The sequence below is a fragment of the Podarcis liolepis genome (assembly GCF_965112155.1).
Source record: "Podarcis liolepis genome assembly, chromosome: 1".
In the NCBI taxonomy this organism is placed as follows: Eukaryota; Metazoa; Chordata; class Lepidosauria; order Squamata; family Lacertidae; genus Podarcis; species Podarcis liolepis.
The window spans coordinates 81,622,036-81,641,066 of NC_139554.1; the positions used below are offsets into that span (position 1 = coordinate 81,622,036).

General features: G+C 44.2%; 1 protein-coding gene across 4 annotated transcripts; it reads right to left on the reverse strand.

Annotated features, from left to right (window-relative positions):
- Positions 1 to 41: 41 nt before the first annotated feature.
- On the reverse strand, positions 42 to 17,289 carry LOC310704672 (B-lymphocyte antigen CD20-like). 4 transcript variants are annotated; one of them, XM_083498437.1, is made up of 10 exons: positions 17,231 to 17,289; positions 14,433 to 14,562; positions 10,698 to 10,818; positions 9,042 to 9,161; positions 8,284 to 8,340; positions 7,149 to 7,349; positions 5,739 to 5,813; positions 3,911 to 4,032; positions 3,381 to 3,428; positions 42 to 2,070 (listed from the first exon to the last, which is right to left on the reverse strand). In XM_083498437.1, exons 2-10 carry the CDS (start codon positions 14,435 to 14,437, stop codon positions 2,031 to 2,033), a joined length of 789 nt encoding a protein of 262 aa, XP_083354563.1. In that variant the 5' UTR covers positions 14,438 to 14,562; positions 17,231 to 17,289; the 3' UTR covers positions 42 to 2,030. The 4 variants fall into 4 exon arrangements, with proteins under 4 accessions (XP_083354563.1, XP_083354562.1, XP_083354561.1 ...); XM_083498436.1 differs by lacking the exon at positions 17,231 to 17,289 and adding an exon at positions 15,378 to 15,776; XM_083498435.1 differs by lacking the exons at positions 14,433 to 14,562; positions 17,231 to 17,289 and adding an exon at positions 11,997 to 12,207.
- Positions 17,290 to 19,031: the final 1,742 nt, after the last annotated feature.

Below are 19,031 nucleotides of genomic sequence, written 5' to 3' on the forward strand. Positions count from 1 at the left end.
GTGTTACCTTTTGGAACAATGAGGCAAACCAGAGCTTGTGGTGTCTTTAGGTTGTATGGTTTATTTACACATATGTACAACCTTTGCCTAGATGAAGAGAGTGCAGAGCATTTACATCCCAAGGGGGTCCTGTTCCTCCCATTGCTGCAGCCTCTGATTCCAGGAGACCCCAAACATCATTTCTGACCCTCTCTGCAGCATAAAACAGACTGCCCACCTCATGCTCCGCCCCCATCCTCTCTGGCTTGCAAAAGTGACACTTTTTCCTGTTCACTTATCTCACCACCCACTGCAGTTTTGCCCCTCCCTCCTGAAACTCCGACTTTTTGTCTCTGCTATCTCTCACCTGAAGGAAGGACTTTCCCCATTTTCTATATGGCCCAGAGAGTCTCTGTTAATGGCCTTCTTAATGGGTTAATGACTGGCCATCATCAGCCTTTATTCTCCCAATGACTCCCATCCAGCCATCTCTGCTGAGCTGGCCTGGGTTGTTAGCAGAAACTAAATGGGGGAGATGGCGTGTTTGGCATAGTTTAATCAAAACTTGATTAATTTTAACTTTCACTAAATCCAAGAATTTTGGGTCACTCTGGCGCTCAGCACTTATAACAGTCCCCTGAGGAGTGGGGGCAGGCTTGACAGCTGATGCATACACAAGGCCAGTTGCAAAGTCATGGTCACACCATGAGTGTAGGATCTGCTCTGACAACTGCTCTGTGGGTCTTGATCTTAAGGATACTGATCAAGCTAAATCCTAGAAGAAAGTGTTGTGGAAAAGAGGACCTGTGATTAGCATTTCAGTCAATGTAGGACATTTTATTTTATCTGGTGCTGGAGTGACCTCAAAGCAATCCATTAAAATCTATTGCAGCCTTCGATAATTATAAAAAATAATACATAATGTCATCACTTAAAAAAAAATCTATTGCAGTCTAACAGGATGGCCCCTCTGGAATTTGTCACACACGCACAAATTTGTAAATCTGTCTGTGCTTGGCTACCCAGAGCTTAAATAAATGACGTTTCACACACCTTTTCAAACACATGCATTTGGAGAGATTCTCGAACTTGGCAGAGAGAGAGAGAGGACCTGAAATACAGGTCAAACTGTATCAATACAGGACATAGCATTTTACATTGAAATACGGGGAAAACCCGAATTATACAAGACAGGTGGCAACTCTAAAGGTAAAAAAAGGGTAAAGGACCCCTGGACGGTTAAGTCCAGTCAAAGGCGACTATGGGGTTGTGGCTCTCATCTTGCTTTCAGGCCGAGGGAGCTGGTGTTTGTCCACAAATAGCTTTCTGGGTCATGTGGCCAGCATGACTAAACCGCTTCTGGCGCAATGGAACACCGTGACAGAAACCAGAGCGCATGGAAATGCCGTTTACCTTCCTGCCACAGCAGTACCTATTTATCTATACTTGCCTTGGTATGTTTTCGAACTGCTAAGTTGGCAGGAACTGGAACAGAGCAACGGGAGCTCACCCCATTGTGGGGATTTGAACCTCCGACCTTCTGATCGGCAAGCCCAAGAGTATCAGTGGTTTAGATCACAGTTCCACCTGTGACCTACTTACGACTGAACCCCAGGCACTATTACATGGTACTGAAAAGATGTGACGGTGATTTACTGTCTTTCACAACCATTTTCTAACAATTTGCTTTATTAGCAGGGTAAGGCACTAGAAAGCCGTACAGCTCTAATTTTTCCATAACAGCATAATACAGTGGAAATAAGGGAAGTCCAGGTTTCTAAAGAACACAAGAGCCTCCCTGTTCTCTCTCCTCTGCCTCCACCATGTTCTTAGAGCAAAAGGCAGCCATCTTTCAAGGTGGTTTGCACTGCTTTATTGGTGCATCAGTGATAAATAATAATGGATATGGCAGATCAAGATGGTAGATAATGATAAATACTGTGAATTCTTAATGTAGCCACGCATTGCAAAAACCAAAAACCAAATGCTTGAAATCTTACAATCAAACATCCACAAAGCAAAAAAGAGTGGCGACGATTAAAAATCCAACTTTATCCAGTGTATGGCTCATAACCGGCAGCATAGCGGGGCCTACAAACAGAAAGAAGAAAGGAATGTGTAAGAGGATGTCAAATGGATGTGGGGGTGGGGATAAGAGCCCTGGGTTTTGGTGGAAAAAACAAAATGGAAGCAATGAAATAATATATACAGTATAGGGGAAGGCAATAACTCAGTGGTAGAGCACATGCTTTGCAATCCAAAGGTTCCAAGATGAATCCCCAGCATATGCAGGGTAGGTCTGGGAAGGATCTGAGTGTGAAACCCCAGACAGCTACAGCAAGTCAGTGTAGGGTGGGCAGACTTCAGGCTTGTTAGAATGGTTTTGCTTTTCTACTAGATTTACCAGTCAGATCCAGATATGAAACATTCAACAGTTAGAATTAAAGAACACCAGGACCTGACATTCTGAGCCTAGTTATTTGTTTCCAGTACCAAAACTGAACTGAGCTCACAGTCATTCACCTAAGAGTCCATTACTGGTTCTCTTTCATCACTGCAGCAGCCTAACGTACTTAGATGGGGAGAAATAGTTTTGTTGGTGCTATTATACAACTGGGAGTCAGAAACCTTGCCAATCTATGGGAAATTGCCCAGATATCCACCAGTAGATTCCAATCTGCCTTGGTGGGCATTCCTGCTGTAGACCTTCCTGGACCAATAGAGGCATCAATGGTCTGACTCTACCATTGTAACTTCTTACATGCTGGTTCCAGGTTTTGAGGGGCTCTTGGGCAAGTTGCCCACAGTAGGCCCTTGACTTGGCCACCCCAGCCCATTCCCCTGCCTTCTTCCTCTGGGGTTAAGCTCCTGCTCCTGCCTCATGTCTCAGCTCTTTTATTTAAAGTGTGGGAATTTGAGGTAAAACAACCAGCAATCTTGGAGCTACTTAATGCATGAAGGGGTTAAGAGCACAGAATTGTATTGCTAGACCCAATTAGGTCTCCGGTGAAGAAAGAAGTGAAGCTTCTTTCTTCACTCTCTTCCACCATATGAAGCCAACTCCCATGGATGAATAACCAAGGTTAACCCTAACTTGATGCCATTGGTCACTTGAGCGAGGAATGTATGGAGAGAAGAGCAACCTCTCTAGCCAGGAATGGAAAACCCCGTGACACAAACTATGTGTTTCAGTCTCAGAGGAGAGCCAAAAGGGTTGTTTGTTCAGATGTAACAAACAAAAATATATCCAAATTCCCCATCCTTGTGTAGAGACTGATAGAGCCACCCTCCCACCCAGTGCACATAGAGCTTGGCAGGTGCCCAACAATTTGAGCCCTGCCTAAACTCTTATTCATAACGGAGAATGAGCTCCACTTCCTTCACTCTTGCAAAGGACTCACCAGTCTGTATGTGTGTTTCCAGGGATGCTTTCAGGAAGCTGTGAGTATCTACAAAATGAAGGTTCAAACGTTAATGTGAACCAAGTTTTGTTCATCATGAGATTGCTAATTCCCCCTTTTTAAACTGGCCCTGTTCCTGTCCCCTTAACAACATCCTGATAACACAGAAAAGAAGCAGGTGGAACTTTGCCATCTACAGAGAGATACACATACGGGGGTGGGGACAAAGTGGGGACAAGAACTCAGAAAGCATCTGCTTGGAGCAGAATGCACAGGTCCCCTCTGATGCATCACCCAGGGCTTGCAAAACAAAATAGCTGCCTGTGTTGCTTAGGACTGGAAGTTGAAGGCTGGATTTATCTTCTAGTTCAGGCTTCCTCAACCTTGGCCCTCCAGATGTTTTTTTGGCCTACAACTCCCATGATCCCTAGCTAGCAGGACCAGTGGTCAGGGATGATGGGAATTGTAGTCTCAAAACTTCTGGAGGGCCATGGTTGTGGAAGCCTGTTCTAGTTTGACAGGATTCTCACCTGTTTGCTTCTGTTGCAGTGTACTGTGGTGGGTCAGGAACTCCGTCGGCATTGTGTGGCTGTGGGAGTGATGTCAATGCAACATTTTGTTCTTCATTGTCTGATCTGCGCTTCTTTTTGTCCTGAAAGAAAATGTGCCACCCATCAGTTTCCATGCCTGTTCGTTCTCCCTTCACCACTGCTCCCGGGTGTTTGAATTGCTATTTACCAGCCACACACGCTCCCAGTTAGCAAACCCGAGTATTTTTCCTTCCACCCTAACTATTGTGGTTCCCTGGTTCAATGTGCAAAGCCGCAAGATTGAGATAAGTGAACCAACTTAAAAAATGGAGGGCAGTGACCTCATGTGCCCTTGCTTCCTTCTTTTGCTGCATTGATCTTGTAAAATTTGTGCAACTAGGGTCAGAGCTTGGTTTGCCCCTTTCCCTAGCATTAAATAAGTTGGCGTTCTTGTTATTAAATATACCAAGAAAAAAGCACACTAAGCTTTCCCCCCCTAGCACAGCATTTCCCTACTCCAGCTGTGTACCTCCTCTTAAGTCATCTGGGATCCACATAAGTGAAAAATGCAACTCTGGGCCAAGGCTTGGATAGGGCTCCAGATTTGCAACTGCACTGCCCAACCATTTCCCTCTTCTAGTTGGAGGCTGGCTGCTGTTACTTGGTACCTGCACTCTGGGGAAATTACCTCATTTGGTCCATCTAAATCCGTGGTTCCCAACGTGGGACACATGCCCCACAGGGGGGCAAATAGATTTTTAAGGGGGGCAATTTGAGAATGAGTTATTCACAGTTAATGGCCCTTTAAGCTTCCTGCATGTGAATAGGACTTCACTTTTTGAATAATAAGAATTATATGTCACCAGAGGGGGGGGATCAAAATATTAGAGATGCTTAGGTGGGGCATGGCCAAAAAAAGAGATTGGGAACCACTGATCTAGATTAGTGTCTGCACTGGCTGGCAGTGGCTCTCCAAGGGTCTCTGGCAGGAGTCTTTTCCAGTCCTACCTGACCAAAATGGTCAAAGGCCTGGAAACGATGCCTTATGAGGAACGGCTAAGGGAGCTGGGCATGTTTAGCCTGGAGAAGAGGAGGTTAAGGGGTGATATGATAGCCATGTTCAAATATATAAAAGGATGCCACATAGAGGAGGGAGAAAGGTTGTTTTCTGCTGCTCCAGAGAAGTGGACACGGAGCAATGGAGCCAAACTACAAGAAAGAAGATTCCACCTAAACATTAGGAAGAACTTCCTGACAGTAAGAGCTGTTCGACAGTGGAATTTGCTTCCAAGGAGTGTGGTGGAGTCTCCTTCTTTGGAGGTCTTTAAGCAGAGGCTTGACAACCATATGTCAGGAGTGCTCTGATGGTGTTTCCTGCTTGGCAGGGGGTTGGACTTGATGGCCCTTGTGGTCTCTTCCAACTCTATGATTCTATGATTCTAAGATGTTGAATCTGGGGCCTCCTGAAGGCAAGGAAGATGCTCTGCCACTGAACTATAGCCCTTCCCAAGGGAGTTTCCAAGAGGTGCCCCTAGAAAGGATTATTTATTCTGGGATAAGACATGTAGAACTATAACTGGTTTCTGGCTGGGTTTCCCACTTGTTCCATGTTCTGTGATGATAACCATTTCATACCTACATGCCATCATGGGAGACTAAAGTCATCATGTGATAAACATGAATGTGTGAATTCAGCCTAGTGAGCCTAGTAAGCCAGTCTTATTTTGCAGGCCACTTAGCATACCACTAAATAAATATACAACAAAAGGACGGGAGGCAGAATACTCTGTTATATTTTTGCTTATATTATGAGCTACTGGATCCTCACCCTGCTATTGCAGAGAACTGAAAATGTAGTTGTAGCCTCGAGGAAAGAGAAGAAAAGCATCACACACAGAATTCCCTGCAAAAAACAACAACCAGCCAGTTAAAAATATCAAACATTAATGCAAGGAGAATGATCTCATTCTCAGCTTTAGGGTGACACTCACACAAGAAGCTTTGTGCAGGAGAATACAACACAAGGAATTTAAGATTAAGTCACTTTCAGAGCTCAGAATAACAGTCCTATAACAATATATTCTATATTTTGTCCAATCAAGGGCTTATCCACACTTCTGCGGATTATCCCATGCCTAGAAAGCATGGGTCCAAGAGGTTTTCCACGTGTCCCATGCTTTCTAGACATGGGTCTGAGCGCTTTCTTGTTTGCCCCACTGTTTTCCCTGGGAAAACTTCCTCTTTACTGCTTAATTGGAGCAAACAGCACTCCGTTGAAAATCTGATTGATTCAGCAGTAAAGAGTGTATTCTCCCAGGGGAAAGCTGAGGGGCAAACAGAAGTGTGGATGAGCCCTAATATTAGGTTTTTTACTTGCTTGACATCCAGCAAGTCATAAATGACATCAACCATTTATGATTGACACCAGTCATAAATCTCCCCCTGCAAAAGAAGTGAGGAGATCTATGCCACAAGAGTGGGGTTGCATTTCTCTCCATCCTGCCTTTTCAACTCTGTGTATGCTTGGTGGTCTGTCAAAGTTCAGCTACCTTGCCTGGTGCTGGTGGATCTGTATCAAAGGGAAAGGAATAATGGGGAGAGGAGAATGTGTCAGGAGGAGGAGGGCAAGAGGATCAGTGGGACCGGATGCAGGAGGGTCAAAGAGAGGTCACCAGTGGCCCTTAGGATGTGTGTAGCGCTGTGTAAAGCTGTAGAGACCAGCCTCTCTCTCCAGGCACTTAAAGGATTGAGACACAGGGCCAGACTGGATGTGATGGGTAGCCACATTTGTCGCCACACAGTCTATCCCATTCAAATATAATGCAGAGGGTGAGAAGGGAATTGCTATTTTCATTGCAGCAGCAAGGAGATGAATTCTATCCCTCTCTCCTCCTTACCTCCCCACAAACATTTTCTCAGGCACTTCTCTCCACCTTCACCACCGCGTGAACCGAACTTGGTGCTCTGCTGCTACCTGTCTCATCCCATCAAAATATTCTGGCCTACCACTCCTAGTAGCTCTAGGTGGCTGGATTTAGCCCCCTGTTTGGTTTCCTGCCTTGGCATCGTTGTGAGGCACTCTGGGAAATTTAAAGGCATGGCATTGGTTGGCATGCTGTTGCCACAGTGACGTAAGCCTGGGAGGGCCAACTAACAGAGGAAGGGAACCACCAAAGAACACCTTGGCCAGGGCCTCCTTAAACCTGGAACTAGCCTTGTATGGAATCCAGGAACTTACCATTTCATATGCCCCAGTGGTCTTGCAATAGTTTGAAATATTAGGAATTTGTGGAAGAAGAAATTTGGATACAAAGTGAGATGTCTCCGCAACTGCAGAAAAGTTTCTCTCTCTATTTTTTATTACATCAATCAGCAAAAGACACATTCCAGCGATTGCACCGAGGCCACTAAGAGTGTTAAAGAGATAACGGAATGCTCCCTGGAAGAGAAATAGAAAGTTTTACTTAATTAATTTATGGGTTGGGTGGGGATATGGGTGAGATGGGGAGAATGATCTTGGGAACGAAACCTGACCCTCGCCTTTGCCAGCTCTGACTATGGGAGCACAAGGGAGGGGACTGATTCTGGTAAGAATGAGGCACCCTACATACTGTTGCTTGTCTAAGCGGCTTTCAGAACATCAAAGACCCAGCAGAAATGCAAAATGTGGGAGATTCAGGGTTACAGAGTTATAGAGGGTTCCAGTAACATATCACGTCATGCAGGAAAAAAACAGGGCAAGTATAGGGGACAACTAGTATAAATTAACCTAGCCAAAGCATCCACCAAGCCGCCGGAGGAATGTGTGGAAAAGCTCATGGGGCCATTTCCTGTAAACCACAGCAATCTGTCAATCAGTTGGTGTCACTTGGAATAGCGTTTGGCATCATCTAAAGGGTGGGTTCCCCTCTCCATCCTGCTTGGTTGGCCGCATGCATTAATGATGTCTGAGGGACTAGTATGTGCAATTGATCCCTGAGAAAAAGGAGCTCGATTTGGTTGTGTGGGGGAATCCTCTGCAGGGAGTTCCCTTATATACCCACAGCCTGCAGAAAGCAGGATTGAACTCATCCCAGTGCTGTGTGCAGAGTTCAATCCTGCTCGCTATCTTCCCCCACATCTGTAGCCCAACTTTGACAGATGGGTGTGACCAGCCACCTGTCAATCAACTGGCATCGTCTGCCCGTGAGATGATTGATGGGTGGGTGTCATGGTTGGCTGGATGCAGGTGACAAAGATCTGGGTTCCCAGGTCAAAAAAGCTTACCTAATTCTGGGCTATGGAAACAAATGGTACCTTTTCATCTGATAGTCCTGGACTGTTGGTTGTTTTAACAATTAAAAACACACCAGGGTTAAGTCACATCAACCTACCAGACCTGCAACTGATTTTCTTGTCGCTGCTGATGAAAGGCATCCTGAAATTATGAACTGCAGAGAGAGAAACCGAAAACAGTAGACAGTAAGAAGTATGTTACTTACATTATCAGGCTCTTTAAAACAGAAACAAACAAAAACCGCCCTCCATTTAGACCAGTGGTGTCCAAACTTTTTTCAAAGAGGGCCAGATTTGATGAAGTGAAGGGCCATGAGGGCCCACCAAAGGGCCAACCAAAGTTGTTGATTAAACTGACCGGTGGGCCAGATTAGGCCCCCCGAAACGGACTTTGGACATGCCTGACTTAGACATTTCTACATATTTAATACCATTCAACACTGCCTTTCCACCCAATTTTGGGTCAAGTGCAACACAATCCTATGCATGCCTACTCAGAAGTAACTTGCAGTATGCTTCAAAATACCCTGTTAAATATTCACTTTGTGTTATGTACTGAAGTTCTCACCCTGGGCCAGCAGGGGGATACTGTAGATAGTTATGCAAATGAAGGATCGAAAGTGACGTTCAGTGATTGTATAGTTTGTATGCAAATGAAGGATCGAAAGTGACGTTCAGTGATTGGCTAGTTACAGAAAATGGTTACTGTTGCATTCTAGTGGAGCTCTATATAAGCAGGCTGACTGAGCTCCTCAGTTCAGTTCTGTTCCAGCTTACAAATAAAGAGCTGCTTTGGAAGAATCACTGTGTCATCTGATATGTTCGCCCACAACTTAACACTATTCATTCTACTTACAAGGGCACCCCCCCAGAAGGGATACCAGACAGTCATGATCCATGTGTCACAATCCTTTGATGAAAAGAGCAAAATGCCTCCAAGACCAAGATGTATCAGAGCAATAACCACCTGCATAGCCTTTAGGAAGATGACAAAATTAGAAAAAGATTAAATAAAACAGCTGGCTTAGAGACCATGTCATATGGACACTATTAACTGAATTTCACAAGCCCCATTTAATCCATATTGTCCTCCTCAAAACCACAGCACTATCATAAAATCACAAATTACTATCCAGTATAGAACAATGGGGAGAAACCTTTCCACATTGATGGAACTGTGAGAATACGTAGAATTTAATAAACAAAAGCTACCACCAATGTTTAGAAGGGAAGGGCATATTCAGTGTCCCCCCCCCCCCATTCTCAATTACAACACACACCAGAAGCTAAATAGCCTTAATGAAATGAAATTGTCTTTAAAACTCAGCACAACATGTACAAGAGTTCAAGATGATTAATCATACAGTTAAATCTACGAAAGAGACACCTCACTACAAAGCTTTCTCAGCAGAAAGAGAACCCACTGTTTCTTAAAATTGATTTATACTCTTCTTCTGCCACCTTCAGAAGGAAAAAGGAAAGTCTCCTGGCAGAGCGCTCTGGATTGAGATTGAGTTTGAGACTTGGAGTGTGGTGTGGCCCTTATCTGCAGCCAGAAGGAGGAAAATTGCAATCCATCTAAGGCTGGATCTACACCCACATTTTAAACATTATTAAACATTCAGTTCACTTTAATTTAAATATGAAGGCATTGGTTTCCTTTTCCGCAAGGTCTACCTGGTTTTTGGAAGGGGGTAGCTCTGCAATGCTCTCTGGTGTCACATTTTAATAACACATTATTAATGTTTAAAAAGAACGTCATATGGCTATACGCAGTGCTTTTCCCCCCTTAAAAATGTTTAGGGGTACTCTCATTTTGACTCAAGAAAACCACCATTTTGATAGTGCAAATCGGGAAAAATAAGTACAGTAAATGGACACAAGTACAAAGATTCACAAAATGTTTACGGGTATGCATAACCCTGCGTCCCATCAGAAAAAATCACTGGCTATACGGTTATCAGAAACTCATTTTTAGTGTTAGTGTTTAGAGTATAGATCCGCCCCAAGAGAAGAAGGATGGTGCTAAACAGGCCCAGGGATCCCACACAGATACAAAAATTAAACAAGTATTTGTCATAGCACCCTCTGCAAAAAATTGGGGAAACCAAAATTGAGAAAAAATGCTGGGGGTCCTTCTGCCTTTGATGGTACTACTAGTTCCTTGGTTAGCATGCCGTTATATAGACCATATCTTACATTGGCCCAAGAGGGTGAATCCTGAAAAGGAAGGGTCATAGCTCAGTGGTAGAAGACTGCCTGCTGGAAGTCCCAGGCTCAATCCCCCAGTAGCTCCAGTCAGGGCTGGAAAAGACTGGAGAGCTACTGCCCCTCCGTGTAGACAATACTGAGCCTGATGGATCAATAGACAGAGTGCAAGGCAGCTTCTTATGTCCCTGAGATGATGTTTGTATATATTTTTCTATGGTGTTTTGTACCCATATGCCACATTCACAGCCTTCCCCTTAGCTTAGCCCAAGCATACAGGTATTTAGGGAAAATGCAATCTTACCCCCAGAGCATCCTTTTCCTCTGGGAGTTTCTTCTGTCCTGCACCAACATGGCTTGGAGGGACAACCACCACAACGTTGCCAGGGTAAGGTGCTTGTGGAGCCAGCCTGTATTGATCCATTCTGCAGATAAATCAATAGTGAGAAATTATGGCTGCAGTGTTGCATGCACTTTGATCCTTTCTGCAGCAGGGCTCTTCGTTGCTGCTTAGGCATTGCCTCCGCTCAGAATAAGTTATTAAAATGTAAAATTAAACGAGATAGCCTAGCAAAAGCACTTATACCAACAGGTGGCCAGGTTGAGGCCACATGAAAGAATTCTAAAAGCTTCTTGAGATCATATATTCCAGTGCAGTTGTATTACAGCATGCTGCTGAGGAGTGAAAAATACGCCACTCTTTCACCTGCCTTCTGGCGTCAATGGGATGGCTTATTCTAGCCAAAGCTAAGCACATTTTTAAGTTCATCACAATCACGTTAAGGCTGCACCACAAGTTTGTGGGTAGTTCTCTAGGTACACACCGCTAAGTTTCCTCTAGCAGATACACCATCTGTTCCCACCCAACTTCCTGTGAAATAAATTCACTGTAAATGGTCTATCGTGGGACCAGAGCCACTGTAAGACATTGCTGTCTCCAGTTCCTATTTCTGTCCAAGGAAGAAACCATGGCCAATTGCATCCAAAGTTGCAGAGAGACTGAGAAGCAGGAACAAAGTCTCACTTCCTTTGTCTTCCACACTCCGAAAGCCTCCTGTACTATTCTTCCATCTCATAAAAATCGCTTCCTGCTCATTTCCTCCTTATACTTCCTAGTATTTAAAAAATGACACCCTATAGCTTTTGATATAGGTTAAGAATGGAATGGAAGCAACAGCATTTTATGAGATAAAAATAAGTCAGGCTTTTTCTCCTGGTTGCAGAAAAGAAGCCGTCTGAGAACACACTGATCCATTTCAAACTGTGTGTGCTTTATAGCACTAAAGATTCAGAAAAAACATTATTTTGCTTTCCAGAACAGTAGCTCAACAGTATTGTTCTGTTGTAATAATACAAAATAACTGTATAGTTCTTTGAGAGCAACACTCTCAAACCCACTTACTTACTTCCAAGAAAACATGCACAGGATTCAGACTTTTAATCCAATACAGCACTGGATAATCCAGAACACTTGTGATCCACTTGAAAGCCTATATTGGCATTAAATTAATATATCATCACTATCACCATCTCTGACACTGCCTATGCAGCTGCATTTGATGTATCAATGTGGAGTCACCCTCGCTTGCCCAAACATTCTTACCGTGGATAGAAAAGAGAGCCAGGTGTAGTCTCCATAGATGACACTTCTGCTTTGAGCTGACTGAGGAGGGCTTAAAGAAAACAGGTGGCTGTGGTGAAAGGGATACTGTGTTTGGGAACTGCAGAAGAATGAAGAGCAGGCCTGAAGAACGTAGCTACGCAGCTACATCCTGTTCAGACTTAGCTTCCTCCCCTTAGCTAGCGCATAGCCAATTATGTTGTGGTTATATGTGGTCACCTGATTTCTGAGAAATGTCAGCAAGCAGATAAGAGAATTTCGGTTTCTAGAAACCGAAAGAAAAGGCATTTGACGAGGTGAAACACAACATGTTTTCAGCAGCGCCCTAAATACCCCATCTAACTTGCCAATGCCAAGATTTCCCCAGGACAACCCAACCTCTGAGGGGTGTTGCACGACACCACAATCTCCCAGTGGTGCAAGATTCCAGGGGTTCCAGGCAGTCTTAGCCATGGTCCATGTTTTCTTTTGGAAGTGAGGCACAATGGAGACTGTGGTGTCTTTCTGAGGCTCACAGCATTAACACTCCAAGAGGGTCTTGCTTCTCCCTTAGCAGCTGCCTTTTATGAGGCTTATAGGTTAGAGCTATGGCTTACTGATGAGAAAGGATGCTTGTATAATTCCTTTTATTAGACTCTGCCCAGAAGAGAGTTTTCTCTTTGTAGTCCCTGGAAGATGAATCTGTATAAGTTCACATCAGCCCCAGGAACATAGACAGAAGTGGCTCAGAGGAAGCCAAAATTGTTTTACTATAATTGAGGCCTCAGAATGTTGGCAAGGCAGAGCAGGGCAGAATTAGAAGAAAGATAGCACCACTCAGTTATTTTTATCTGAAAAGAAAATTCTAAATGGCAAGGAAATTAATTACTTGCAGGCAATTGCATTTTTGTTGCAGAATAATGAGTTTGTTCTTCAACTTCATTTCCATTTCTATTTCCATTTCCATTTCCATGCTCTCATCTGTATAACTTTAAATCACCATTATTACCATTAGAGTAGTGTGAGCAATTACTGTGTGGTGCCAGAGGTGTCTGTCCCTCTCTTTGAGCTGCATTGAGATAGAAATGTGTGGACATCACAAGATCACATTGTTATAATAATAACAGTTATTTATTATTTATACCCCGTCCATCTGGCTGGGTTTCCCCAGCCACTCTGGGCGGCTCCAACAGAATTAATGATAATAATAATATAAAAAGCAATAAAACATCAGACATCAAAAACTTCCCTAGGATAGGTACTTGGTTTACAAGACATTTAGAAAAACAACACAGGACCAGCGGGGAAACACCTTTTTTTATTAGGACCAACCAAAGTTCACAGTGAGGTATGCAAAGTTTCAGATTTCATAGAACTCTTCCTTAGGTTGGTGTTTGAAACTAAACTTAATAGGGATATTTTTTTTAAAAGGATGATATTTCTTGGTGAGAACATAGTGTCTGCTGTTTGTTTCAAGATTAAGAGAGTAATGACAGAAGTTATTACAACCAAAAAGTTTAGAATGGTATTCTGAGCAAAAGAGCAAGGACTACACAGAGCTATGCTGGGATTTGTCATTGGAAATGCAAAAGAAGCAAATAGATAATGGAAATTATATATGACATTTAAAGGTAAAGGTAAAGGACCCCTGACTCAGGGCAAAAAAGTCTAGTTGCAGCTTTCTGTTTGACTTCAGTGGAACTGAGGAAATGCCAGGCAACCATTCCATTCCATTCATGCCCCAGGAGGCAATGGGCTGTGAAAGAAAACAGAAACTCAGGTTCTTCTCATAAGCAGTCAGCAGTCAGCTTTGCTCTCCCAGCCTTTTTGCATCTCCTCCTCCCTTCCCCCTTCATGTCTGATTTAAATGCTAGAGGCTGCCTAAAAATGCCTTTTCAGTGGCCACCACACCGTGGGTGTAACCTTTAAACATATTTACTTCCTAAACAGGGCCACTGTACTGAGAGGGCGATACACATGTAAATTTCCTTCCATCCTTCCTTCCTTCCTTCCTTCCTTCCTTCCTTCCTTCCTTCCTTCCTTCCTTCCAAGTCAATTGGACTCTTATAAAGAAAGTTATAAAGGAAAATGTGCAGGCAAGCCTTAACCTTCTAAGTCAGATAGGCCAGCCTGGAGTGTTTTTCTTATTCAATCTCTGTAGGGTTTTTCCCCCTACAGAAATGCAGCAGTACAGTGCAGTCCCCCACCTGTTTTCACAGTTAATCATATTTTATTATATTCCATCACTTGTATGAGTCTGGGATGTACCTGGATAGGATCAGCGATGGTGTTTGGTGCAGGGCATTAGTGACCAAAATAGCATACGCCTCTATCCCTGTCTCCAGTCTCCTCTTCTCCAACTCACCAATCTCTGACCTTGCTATTTGCTACATCACTTGGCACCCACTTCCTCCCATAATAGAAGACTAGCAAACTTACCGCATCCTAATCAGCAGTGGTCTATCTACAACACACAGCTTTGCATCCAAAGGCTGCCATGGAGATGAAAAATAAAGAATCCTAGGAAAGTTAAAACCAGGAGATTGCTACACATGACTGTACAACACGCCTGCAAAATAGAGCATGAGACAGTGAATGAGATGGTCATTCTGTTACCCTCTGCTCAAAGGAGAGCCTTATTGACAGCTCACTCTGAGGTCAGAGGTCACATTTACTTAGATGTGAGTCCCATTGATTATAAGGTATTGGAAGCACAGGTCTGCAGGCCTTGCAATTCTAGATAATTCATCTAGTTTAAGATTGTTTACATTAACTGGCAGAGTCACTCCAGGGTTTCAATGTATTGCAGCCAGAAAAGGCAAAAGAAACAAAAAACATATGGCAAAGTAGCCGAGGCTCATGCAGCTTCTGTGGCTGAAGATATTCGTACATTACAGACTTAAACAATACAATTCCAGGGAAGCTGAAAAGTGCAGTTCTGGAGGGGAGCTAGGCATCTCTATAGGAGAATTCCTAGGACTTTCATCAAAGTATGGCTGCTTCCCAGTGGGTGGTTGCTAGTGCTACCCTATTGCTTTTCCATTGTAAGCTACCAGCAGATGACAGCATCAGGAGCACTGCATTTTTTCTAGATGTGCATCCTGCTTTGTTATGTTCACACCAGTAGGCACAGCATGACATATCTGCTATGGGTGGGACATTTGCAGCTCAGCACATGTTCATTGTAATCCTTGCAGTGGGTGACATTCTATGACCCCATTTTACTTTTTTTTTAAAAATCAATCTTTTAATTGTTGCAAAATTATTTTCAGGACTTCTAAACAGAGGTATAATGCTACAACACCATATTACTATAATGCTGTAGTGTTGTAAGACTATACTATAATTAAAAGAACAAAACCTGGGTTATAAAATGGTGGTCACCACAAATGTTATAAGGAATGTATGAAGAATGGTGATAGGTTCACTTTCCCCATACTTCAGTGCCTATCTTCTGAAAAAAGCCAGACTCTGTGGTTTGAGAATAAATGAAACAAGCAAAAGGAAAATATAGGGCAACAGCACCTTATGGGTGCACCGTAAAAAAATGAATGCAGTATGGCAATTCCACACTAGGGTCTCATCTGCACCACCACTGAATACCTGCAAACTCGACCTCTGAACTTCCATACCTATCTGGCTTGTTCACTGTTCCCATGAATCGTTCTACAAGGCCCACACATCTGTTTACTTTTCGTGGTGCATTTTGTGTAACATTGCCTGCTTCGAATATCCTGTTCGTGACTTTGTATGAGCAACCCATAAAGTCCCCAAGAATATTCCACCATTTCTGGTGGAAAGAAGGGAAATTCATGCACTGTGCTGGGGTGCTTGTTTTCTTTTCTTTTTGGTATTTCTGGCGTTTCATCACATTATTTCTTCATTCTTACTAGCTTTTTTCAGGCTGAAGGAGAAGGGAGAGAGGACCAGGCTTTGGGCTTGTTGGCATGCTAGACTATACAGTGGTACCTCAGGTTACAGACGCTTCAGGTTAGACGCTTCAGGTTCCAGACTCCGCTAACCCAGAAATATTACCTCGGGTTAAGAACTTTGCTTCAGGATGAGAACAGAAATCGTGCTCTGGTGGCGTGGTGGCAGTGGGAGGCCCCATTAGCTAAAGTGGTACCTCAGATTAAGAACAGTTTCAGGTTAAGAATGGACCTCCAGAACGAATTAAGTTCTTAACCTGAGGTACTGCTGTAGTTTGGAGAAACCTGATATACCATCCAGGTAGTAGAAATATCATATAGTTCCTAGCATGAGAGAGAGATGTCAGACTGAGCAACAAGAGTCCAACAAGTCACTACAATCGGAATTGAGTAGGTACAGTGGTACCTTGGTTCTCAAACGCCTTAGTACTCAAACAACTTGGAACCCAAACACTGCAAACCCGGAAGTGTTCTGGTTTGGGAACTTTTTTCAGAAGCTGAATGTGCTCTGTTTTGACTGTTACGCTTCCAGTTTGAGTGCCACACTTCCATTTTGAGTGTTACACTCAGGTCTGTCTGTTTTTGCTATTTATTTTGCGTTTTTGTTTTTGCAGCCTTTTTGTTTTGTTTTTGTGAGTGTGTGGAACCCAGTTCAGCTACTGACTGGATTGTGTGACTGCAGTACATTGTTTATTGCTTTCATTTAATCGATCAGTGGTCTCACTGGATAGTAAAAGTCATGTTAACTTGTCGTTTTAGGGGTTGTTTTTAAAAGTCTGGAACGGGTGAATCCATGTTGCATTCATTTCTATGGGAAAGTGTGCCTTGGTTTTGGAGTGCTTTGGTTTTGGAACGGACTTCTGGAACGGATTAAGTTCGAGGACCAAGGTACCACTGTAGTGCATTTGCACTAGATGCTTTGACCCCAGGAAATGAATTTTCTTCTTGTAGAATGTAACTTGTGGGGGTGTGTATGCTATTTATTGTATGCATCTAAACAAGAGAGGGTGCCCAGCATTATACTGGCAATTAATAACTCACTACCCACCACCCCTCTGATGCAGCTTCCACATCTGTATGTCAGTAGCACTGTTTATTCTAAAGTAGTTTTCATGGAGGAAACAGAGACCTAGCTTGGTCCCAGGAAGTACTCACTGCAACCTGATGCCCCATTTCACAGTACTCCTCAGTTCTACTGCACCTCAAGTTCCCATAACGGGGACTGAACAGTATGTCTTCCAAGTAGAAAACATTGATCACAGCCACCACTATTGTGCCGGTAATGTAGATGACAAGACAGGCTCTCACCTGAAAGAGAAGGGCGAATGGTGCCACTTCTAGGAATGTGGTTACCCAAGAACTTTATTGACTCCCGCCCACCCCCACCAGACCTATGTGTGGCCTGAGTGAAGCAGTACTGCCACACAGTGGCAATGCTGGTGCTGAGCAAGCAAAGAAGGAAGCTCAGGCAGGGATTTCTGCAACTGGCACAGGGCGTGTTCCCAGCACCGGTGCTTTTCTGCCCAGCGTAAAAAGAGGCTCCACCATGGGTGGTGGGTCAGCCCCAGCGGAGCAACACCAAAGGGCATTTCACCTTTGGCACATCATGTCAAGGAGATCTTTGGGTGAAGGGCAGTATATAAATTTAATAAATTATAATATTAATTTTCAATCCTGCATGTTCAATTAGGAATTGAGCAGGGGAAAGTGACCTGCCTCTACGTGTGATCTCCCTTTAAAACAAATAATGTGTTTGGGTAATTTGGGTTAATTTGTTACCCAGTGCAAGATTTAGGATGGTGTGGTTGGTTCTGCTGATTGGGGTGCCAAGCTAATGTTGGAGTTGGAACTTAACGAGTTAAGTTCTTCCCATGATGCCACACCATTCTGACGTCAGCTTTCGAAGCTGGGAGGAGTTTGGGAGGAGTTAGTCAGTCCCACTCTGTGTTCCATGGGGAAAAGACGCAGTTTGGCATGGCTGCAAATAGTCCTGGAAATTCCTGAGAAATGTTGGAATAAAAGCTGTAAATAGACAAACTGGACTCTGTGTGTTTGTCTGGATGCTGAAAACAAGCTGGTGACAGTTCTACACCGCTGTGCGAAACTCTGCTGAGCCGTGACGGAGAGGCGCTGCGGAAGTGTGCCGGGCAGCCATATATCGCTAATCGAGGTTCGTAAATCAATTAGCGGGAGTCACGGCTGATAACAAATGTCACAGGTTATGGGTGACCTAAATCATCGCTTGTAAAACTGTCACGGGAGCTGTAAAATCTGCGGTGTCGAGCAGAGGCGGCAGGAGGAGCGGGCAGAAGCAAACAAGCAAGCTGCAAGACGCAGAGAAGTGCCTGTGTTGCTGAGAAATGCAAAGAGAGCTGGAGATGCTCAAGGCATGCGTTGATGCATCACTGAGACCCCACTTAGAGGGTGTGAAATCAGCGTGGGCTGCCTGGAATATACTGAAGGGTTTGTGTCAAGCTTCAGCGGGAGGCCAGAGCCCTGCAGACGCTGGTCTAGAAGCCCCTGTTCCTGATGATTTAGCCTCAAGGAGTGCTAGTGAGCAAGTCGGGGGGGCGAAAAGTTCCAAAGGCAAGTTTGAAAAGTTTTCCACTGAACCTGCTGGAATGAAGAGCAGCTTCAGGGGGGGCGAGGCTGGTGGGAGGCGCCGTTCCAGGAGGAGGAAGGCCAAGCCAGCTGGGAGCCACGGGCAGTGTTTTTCCACTGGAGTTCAACGTCTGCGTGGCAGTAGCCCCCACCGGAGCACACAGGCGCGGCAGGATGTTGGCAAGGACACTTTTCATGGGAACCAGTCGGGTTTCCATGGTAACAGGCCTGGGAAGGCAGGCAGGCGTAGAGCTGAACCAGGTGGTCGTGGTAAACAACACGAGTCTTATCACGTCTCTGCGAGCATGGCTTTGTTCGAAGACGGCCGTGTGGAAAATTCCGAGTTTCGTTTCGTTATTGACTCTGCAGCTAATCGCAATTTGATTCCAGAGACACCTGCTGTCGAGAGGTGGAACTGCACGGCAATTCCTGCCGGGAAATCTGTACTGTTTGCAAATGGACAGAAAGGAAATTTGACTAACGTTGTAAATCTGCATTTTCGTATTTT